This window comes from Carya illinoinensis, chromosome 15 (assembly GCF_018687715.1).
Source record: "Carya illinoinensis cultivar Pawnee chromosome 15, C.illinoinensisPawnee_v1, whole genome shotgun sequence".
NCBI lineage: Eukaryota > Viridiplantae > Streptophyta > Magnoliopsida > Fagales > Juglandaceae > Carya > Carya illinoinensis.
In genome coordinates, this window is record NC_056766.1 from 31,081,069 (window position 1) to 31,090,307 (window position 9,239).

Genomic DNA, 9,239 nt, shown 5'->3' on the forward strand with positions numbered 1-9,239 from the left:
GGATGTGGTACTTTGATTCAGAATCATTTGAGGTTAAGGTTTTGGACAATTTGAGGGTTGAACTTCGAGCTCATTTTTCTCCCGATCCATCTTGGGAGCAACTTTGGTATATAAGTTTCGGAGCCAATGTTGTATACAAGCATGAAAGTAAAAGAGAAAGAAAAAGAAAAGAAAAATGTATACAGGCATGAAAGAAGAGCACATGACATAAGAGAAATGAAGTGAATTAAATGATGGCCAAGTGGAATTTCAGGTGAGATTTTCGTTTGTTCTCTCTGGTCTTTAATTAAGACTTACTTGATTTGGTATTTGCCATTCATTTATTTTTGGATTTTCAAGAATGGATAAACCTGTCTTTATTTCTTTTGTAGATTTTGATAACCTGTCTTTATTTCTTTTCTAAAATGATCATTTTCAAGAATGCCAACTCGATACTAATCATTTATGAGAATTCTGTGGTAACCATTAAAAGCTCAAATCGTGTATGCCAACTCGATACTAATCAAGGGGTATATTTGTCTAATTGTCAGGTAACGAATAAATTTGGATGCTATTATAAAGCAAGGGTGTGGTACTCCCGGTGATAGTGCTTTTTAGCGGATGCCATATTATAGGAGTTGGGGAGCCAATATTGTATACAAGCACGAAAGCAAAGCACAGAAAAGATGAAAAATGGATTGAATTAAATGATAGGCCAAGTGGCCTGTTGCTACTATTTCTTTGGAATTTCAGGTGGGATTTTCCTTTCATTTTTGTTTGTGCTTTCTGGTCTTTAAGACTTGATTTGGTATGGCAAGAACAAGAAACTAGGAAGTTTGATAAATCTTGTAATTGTAGCATGATTTTTCAGTCCATCCAAATCAAAGGACAGAGAAGAAACTGAAGAAAGTGAAAATGGAGTGTTTGATGAAATGTCCCAGTTAACTTGAGAGCACCAAGAATCTTCATTTGGTAAGTCTTCATTTCTGGATGTAGCAGTTGATGGATTATCGGTGTTATTAGATGGATAGTGACTCAAACTATCTCTTTATGGAGAGCTATACCGCTGTATTGTTGATACAAAAGTAGCTTTTGTGCATCCAGCATTGTACAAGAATTTTGGACTAACAGTCGAGGTAATGAGCAGCGGATTACCCACCTTTGCAACAGATTGGGGAGGCCCAGCAGAAATTATTGTTGATGGAATCTCAGCATTTCACATTGACCTCTATAATGGTGATGAATTGAGCCGTAAGATTGTTGATTTCTTTGAAATGTGCAAGGCGGATCCTGAAAATTTGAACAAGATCTCAAAAGCTAGTCTCTGGCCTATAAATAAATCGTAAGTATTTCACGACCAGATATAGAGAACTAACCATGACAATTTCCTTTGACACTTGGTTGTTCTTGGATTGCAGCTACACATGGAAGATTTATGCAAACAAGCTGCTGAACATGGATGAACCATATTTGGATAATGATGATGTAACGAATAAAGCCAGAGGCCAATATAATATTGGTGGGGCGCTCTGATTTAGAATCGTTTGAGCAGCTGAAGGTTTCGGATAATTTGATGGTTCAACTTCATATTCTTCTCTATAATGGTGATCATTTGTGGGTACCATTTTATATAAGATGGGGAGCCAAGATTCTATACAAGCATGGAAGCAGAGCAGATAAAAGAAGAAAAATGGATTGAATTAAATGATAGGCCAAGTGGCCTGTTGCTACTATTTCTTTGAAATTTCAGGTGAAATTTTCCTATAATTTTTTTCCAACTTAATTTGGTATTTAGGGGTGTTTGTGGTATTGTTTTTGTTCATTCATTGGAAAGGAAGGATTATTTACCCTGCAATATTCCTACTTATGTTTTCTTCAAATTTTCCCTGCTAAATTTTGTAGGGCCTTCCATTCACTGCTATTGGTGTTGGGCTCAGCACATTTGACAAAGCATCTGTGATTATATTATGCTATCTTGAATCTCCTTAACTTTCACAATTATAAAGTTGCATTGGATTACTGGGCCGGGATTTGTTGAATAATTGAATACATGTATCGTATTTGCATTTAGGATTTATCGTATGTTAATTCGAGGAATTGGTAGACAATGGAATACAGGTCTTATTTACTGATAAAAAAAAGTGTAATGATCGAAGGAAAGTCCAAACCACAACTAGGCATATACTACAAAATCACTAATCAAAGTTAGAATTTGTTCAAGTTCAAATCATTATAAACCACAAGAACTTCTTCCTCTCAGGAAATGCATCAACCTTCTCATAAATATGTAACATGCCAAGTATTAAGTAATCGGAAGTCAGGGAGATGATTTTAGTTCAGCAAAACACAAGCAGTTTGTAGTTTCACTGATCCTAAATTACCGATACATTCTCAGTTTGTACAGAATCCAGAATTTGTGGATGAGGCTGTAGCTCTTTATCTGTTTGCATAATATTCATAATATTTATTTGTTTGGATATATATATATATATATATATATATATTTATTCAATAGGCCAAACTAAAAAATGTTTCTAGTAAACTGCTTCTTTTTTGTTTGCTGTTTCTTGCTTGCTTCATCTTCTGCAATTATACATGCATGTTTTGGCCATTCAGGAACATTTCTCATATTCTCTGGGATCAGGGGTTTGAGTGTTTGATTTGATTTGATTTAGGGTAATATCACAAAAAGAAGCTTGGTCGAATGAGGCATTTAATTTTGTCATATATGTCAAGTCATGATTCCATATATGATGTTCCACGTATATGCATTTTGATGCAATATAGGCGTTTAAATCTGGTTTTTTTTTTTTTTTTTTATCAAACCCAGATTTACAAAACAACAAACTAAACATAATTAATATGAATATTGTGCAAATTAAAGCAAAAAAGTAGTACTAGACCCAGGATTAATACAATATTGAAGAGAAAGAAATCAAACTGCTTGGTTTAAAAACGGACAATAAAGAGGCAACGGTTGAGCCATTTAAAAGATTATTTAGCAACTGAAACATAAGCCCAATTAATGATAAAAAAGAAACGATCAACTCATCCATAAGCACAAACTTTTATTAGTTGGAATTTTACTTCAACTCATCCATGTCCTAGGGATTGATTCTAAGACTCTGCATGAGGTAAATGCTACTTGGCCATGAGAACTAAAAGGCCTCAATTAAATTTGTGTGTGTATAGCTTCATAATCTAGCTTTTGATGCTGCCAGATGTGTGCCTTCTGAAATATCTATGCCATATTGTTTGTTTGTTCGAAGTCTAATTTGACCCATCAGAGCACAGTCTAGTGGTCAAATCGAGGGTAGGCTTGGGATGAGTTGTAAACATGGTTTTGGTGCACTAGGAGTTATCTTGGATACCTAATACATGGTTTTAGTGCTACGGCTACCTGCTGCCCCACCGAGGAGGTCATAGATCTACTCAGATAAATTGTGGTCCTCAATATGGCTTGAAGACTTAATGCTATAGCTCTGTTTGTCAAGATGATTCAATACCTCCTGAGTGAGGGTTTCCTTTCATTATATAGGCACAAGTGTGCAAGATACAAGGCTGAAATCAAGGCTAAATTACAGGAATTAAATCTATTTACAAGAAAGGAAACTATGACTATGTACAAAATCTGTCTAAGTATGGAAAGTCTGCTATCTAAATAAGGAAGTAAATATATACAACTCATAACAGAAAATAAGGCAAGTGGAGACGTATCATGCTGTCATTAATCTGTCTAAGTATGGAAAGTCTGCTATCTAAATAAGGAAGTAAATATATACAACTCATAACAGAAAATAAGGCAAGTGGAGACGTATCATGCTGTCATCCCCCCTCAAATTGATGCTGGTCGGTCAAGAAGCATCAATTTGCCCACAAGAAACTGATGACGGTGTCGTGTCGTGGCCTTAGTAAATATATCAGCAATCTGGAGGTCGATAGAAATATGAGGAAGAGAAATGATGTGAGTGTCCAATACTTCCCGAATGGAATGACAGTCCACCTCAATGTGTTTCGTGCGTTCATGAAAAACGGGATTGGCAGCAATTTGAATGGCACTAGTGTTGTCAGCGTGGAGAGGAGTAGGATCAGACTGAGCGCAACCAAGCTCAGCGAGGAGACCACGAAGCCAAAGAATCTCAGAGCAAGCAGCAGACATCGCACGGTATTCAGATTCAGTGGAAGATTTGGAAACACGATCCTGTTTCTTACTCTTCCAAGGGATCAAGGAGTCACCAAGAAACATGCACCAGCCTGTAACAGAGCGTCGCATATCAGGACATCCCGCCCAATCAGCGTCACTGTAAGCCACAAGATTAAGAGAAGTCCCAGTAGGAAAGAACAGGCCACGGCTAGGAGAGCCGCGAAGATAGCGAGGGAGCCTGCATGAACTGACTAACCTGCTGGACAGCAAATGAAATATCAGGCCGAGTAATAGTCAAATAGTTCAGGCTCCCCACTAATTGTCGATACAGAGTAGGATCAGAGAGAAGATCACCCTCGTCCCGACGATATTTCGTGTTTACTTCCAAAGGAGTATCCACAGAAGAAGTATCCTGGAGACCAGCCAAAGTAATCAGATCCTGAGTATATTTATGCTGATTCAAAAAAATGCCAGATAGATCAGTATGAACTTCCAACCCCAAGAAGTATGTAAGAGGACCAAGGTCCTTCATATGAAATGAGGCTTGAAGATGCTGCTGCAGTTGGGTGATCAAGACAGAATCCGTCCCAGTAATAACAATATCATCAACATAAACCAGAAGAAGAACAATTCCAATCGATGTTTTGCAGAAAAATAAAGAAGAGTCATATTGACTCTGCTTAAAGTAAAATTGAAGCAAAGTGGAGCGGAATTTATCAAACCATGCACGAGGAGCTTGTTTCAACCCATATAACGAGCGTTTCAACTTACAGACATCTGAGGGAGAAGAAGAGGACAAACCAGGTGGAATGGTCATGTATATCTCTTCTTTAAGGTCGCCATGAAGAAATGCATTTTTGACATCCAGTTGATGAAGAGACCAGCCTTTAGAGGCAGCAACAGAAAGGACAGTTCGCACTGTAGTCATCTTAGCCACCGGAGCAAAAGTCTCCTCATAGTCCACTCCATACTCTTGCCTATTGCCAAGTGCAACCAAACGGGCCTTATATCGATCCAGAGTCCCATCGAAACGCAGCTTGATAGAATAAACTCATTTGCAACCAATAGGTTTCACCTGAGCAGGACAAGGGACAACATCCCATGTATGATTATCTTGAAGAGCTTGACGTTCATCAGCCATCGCCCCACGCCAACAATCATGTTTAGCGGCCGCAGAATATCCGGACGGAATAGGAATGGAAGACAAAGTAGTATGAAGAGAGGTATGGGAGAAACCATACCGATCAGGCGGACGAGACACTCTGGTCGAACGACGAGGAACTGTGATAGTGTCCGAATCACCCGTAGAAGATGCAGTTGGAGCAGGCTCAAATGGCGGATCAGGCTCAGGAAGGGGCAAAGTAGGATGTTGTCTTTCATAGACAAGGCCAGGTTTGAAGCGAACAGAAGAAGAAGCCAAGTCATCAAAATTAGGCAAGACAGGCATCTCAGGCAAAGACTCAACATGAGAAGAAAAGAATGACTGATTTTCAAAGAAAACAACATGACGAGAAATGCGAAATCGGTTAGAGCATGGATCATAGCAAACATAACCTTTGTGCGAAGTACTATAACCCATAAAAGCACATTTGACCGATTGAGCAGATAGTTTATGACGCTCATGGGAAGGTAAATGAACAAAACAAACACAGCCAAAAGTATGCATATCAAGGTAGCTAGGATGCCGATGATAAAGACGAAAGTAAGGAGTTTCAAAATTTAGAACACTCGACGGCAATCTATTAATTAAATAAACAGCCGTAGACAAGGCTTCAACCCAGAATTTAGAAGGAACAGATGATTGAAGCAATAAAGTACGAACAACATCCAACAAATGTCGATTTTTACGTTCAGCGACACCATTCTACTGAGGTGTATAAGGACAAGAACGTTGAGAAACAATGCCACGTTGTTGAAGAAAATCATGAAACTCACTAGACATATATTCACCACCTGAATCAGTCCTTAGAATTTTAATGTGAGAAGAAAATTGAGTCTCAACATAAGCAGTGAATTGTTGGAAAACAGAGAATACCTCAGATTTAGAACGAAGAAAATAAATCCAGGTATACTTCGTATAATCATCAATGAAAGTAACAAAGTATTTATAATTGGCATGCGAGATAACAGGAGAAATGCCCCACACATCACTATGAATCAAATCGAAACAATGTTCAGCATGACTACCATGAGAAGGAAAAGAAAGAGACTTACTTTTACCTAATTTGCATGTGGAGGAATCAAAAGAAAGATGAGAAGAAAAATTATCTTTATTGCCCAACAAACCAGAATTTATTACATGAGATAAAACAACGGAATTAGGATGACCCAACCGTTTGTGCCATACTTCATACTTATTGTTCACAGTGTGACAAGAAAACGAAATAACAGTAGGAAGAGAAAAATGTAGAGGAAATAAACGTCCAACTTTAGGCCCCTTCGCGAGTATCTGGCCCGACACCTGATCCTGCACAAGACAACCATCACGAGAAAAACGAACATCACAGTTGTTATCAACCAATTGTCCAACAGATATAAGACTAGTAGAGAGCTGAGGTGATACAAAAACATCCTGAACAGTAGAATCAACATCCCCAATAGCATGAATAGGTAACTGACTACCATTAGCAATCTGAATGTGTGATGAGCCATTATAAGGCCGAACATTGCTAAGAGTATCAGAAGAGCTAGTCATGTGATTAGACGCACCCGAATCAACAAGCCATGTAAGGGAACCGTTACCTTGCAGCCCTAAGGCTGAAAATGCTGAAATAATCATTTGCTGAACCATCTCTGTAGTAAGAGTAGAAGAATCTCCTGTAGTAGCAGAAGAAGAGGAACCCACAGTAGCCTGATAAGCATTAGCCTGACGATTCTGGGGACGAGTAGGACAATCTTTAATAATATGGCCCGGCTTCTTACAGTAGTTGCAAGATTTTCTGGCACAATGGGCAGCAATATGTCCGTATTCCTTGCAGCTGAAGCATTGAACGTTCCGCATGTCCCGTCCCTTGCCTTTCCCGTGAGCAGCGTAAGCCACAGCATTGGGTATCATTTTGTCATGCTGATAAGTGGCCTGGGTGGCAAGACGCTGCTCCTCACGAAGTAACTCCCCAAAACAAACATCCAAAGAGGGCACAGGATCACGGTTCATCAAATTGGAGCGAGTGACCTCAAATTCAGGTCGTAACTTCATTAAAAACTGATCACGCTTACTTTGTTCATGAACGGCCTGCACAACAGAGAGAGAAGCTTCCGGAACCTTGGCATAAATCATGTCAGTAAACTCTCCCCACAGAGTATTAAAACCAGAAAAATAATCTTGAATAGAGAGATCGCCCTGAGTGTAACTGGCAATCTCATATTCTAATTGAAAACGCTGGGCAGTATTGTCCTGATTATATACTTTCCGTAAGTATTCCCACATAGATTGAGCAGTCTTATAAGGCCTCAGATTGAGAACAATAAGGGGATCAACAGAGCCTAAAATCCATGTCATCACCCTAGCATCTTTAATTGTCCATTGAGCCAACTTAGGAGGCTCAGTAGGAGCGGGATCACTACCATCAATATGACCCCATAAATCTTTCCCCAAAACAAATAAGCGAAATTGAAATTCCCAAGCAGAATAATTTTTACCCGTAAATTTCACAGTAAAAGAATCTGAAGACATGATGCTCATAAAATGGAAACCAGCCAAGAATAATACTGCTGCACGTATCTACCAAGCACAAAAAAAAAAAAATTAAACTCACAGAAATGCCAAGAAGCTCCTGCACGTAAACTGCCGAAAGCTACACAGAGACTGCCGAGAAGCCCAAATCTGTCACAGAAACTGCCAACAGCTACAAAACTCCAAGAAATAGCACAGCCCAGCAACAACGACAGCAAGAAACCAGCACAGACAGTGCCGACTGGATGAAAACTGACACCCACCACCAAGAAAAAAAATAATAGCAGGCCAGCCACAAGCAAACAACTCACAGAAAGTGCCGACAGAGTCAACACTAGCCTCCAACCAGAAAAAAAAATTATCCCACGAGAATGAACCAGAAATATTCCTTAAGGTCTGGCTCTTGATACCATGTCAAGATGATTCAATACCTCCTGAGTGAGGGTTTCCTTTCATTATATAGGCACAAGTGTGCAAGATACAAGGCTGAAATCAAGGCTAAATTACAGGAATTAAATCTATTTACAAGAAAGGAAACTATGACTATGTACAAAATCTGTCTAAGTATGGAAAGTCTGCTATCTAAATAAGGAAGTAAATATATACAACTCATAACAGAAAATAAGGCAAGTGGAGACGTATCATGCTGTCATTAATCTGTCTAAGTATGGAAAGTCTGCTATCTAAATAAGGAAGTAAATATATACAACTCATAACAAAAAATAAGGCAAGTGGAGACGTATCATGCTGTCACTGTTTCGGAAGTTTATTTAGTAAGATTCCTCCTAGTCTCAATTGTTTTTTCAGAAAAATAAATTTATATTGAAAAAGAAGGCACTTAATTAAGGCTGCTACATTTGATTCGTTATATTCGATCAACATTGACAGCAAAATCAACATATTAATCTAAAAGTAGCTAAACCAGGAAAATGTATAGATTCAATTAATATTTGAGAATGTTAATGCACCAAAAACTCAGATGTATTGCAGAATGTTCAAGAAAAATAGAGGGGAGAGGGAAGATAAAGTATCCTTCACAAGTTTAACACAAATCTGATATGCCCAATGTGAATTTATTGTCTACTTTGGATACAGAGTTACTCATCTCAATTTTTAATTACAATGCTCATTTTCAAGAATGCCAACTCGATACTAATCATATATGAGAATTCTGTGGTAACCATTAAAAGCTCAAATCGGATATGCCAACTCGATACTAATCAAGGGGTATATTTGTCTAATTGTCAGGTAACGAATAAATGATTTAGAATCATTTGAGCTAAAGGTATCTGCAACTTCCCGGTGATGGTGCTCTTTTGCGGATGCCATATTGTAGGAGTTGGGGAGCCAATATTATGTACAAGCATGAAAGCAGAGCACATAAAAGAAGAAAATTGGATTGAATTAAATGATAGGCCAAGTGGCCTTTTGCTACTATTTCTT

At 38.4% G+C, this 9,239-nt stretch overlaps 1 protein-coding gene and 1 long non-coding RNA gene across 4 annotated transcripts; one reads left to right on the top strand and one right to left on the bottom strand.

Annotated features, from left to right (window-relative positions):
• The first annotated feature begins 6 nt into the window (after positions 1 to 6).
• On the top strand, positions 7 to 3,312 carry LOC122297767. 3 transcript variants are annotated; one of them, XR_006238887.1, is made up of 7 exons: positions 7 to 253; positions 531 to 732; positions 838 to 951; positions 1,084 to 1,321; positions 1,398 to 1,729; positions 1,882 to 1,935; positions 3,249 to 3,312. It is a non-coding gene; the product is annotated as an uncharacterized LOC122297767 (long non-coding RNA). The 3 variants fall into 3 exon arrangements; XR_006238888.1 differs by having other exon boundaries at positions 3,274 to 3,298; XR_006238886.1 differs by having other exon boundaries at positions 3,201 to 3,249.
• A 3,189-nt stretch (positions 3,313 to 6,501) lies between these two features.
• Positions 6,502 to 7,493, bottom strand: LOC122297765. Its single transcript, XM_043107959.1, has 2 exons — positions 6,866 to 7,493; positions 6,502 to 6,590 (listed from the first exon to the last, which is right to left on the bottom strand). Exons 1-2 carry the CDS (start codon positions 7,398 to 7,400, stop codon positions 6,553 to 6,555), a joined length of 573 nt encoding a protein of 190 aa, XP_042963893.1. The 5' UTR covers positions 7,401 to 7,493; the 3' UTR covers positions 6,502 to 6,552.
• Between the last annotated feature and the right edge of the window lie 1,746 nt (positions 7,494 to 9,239).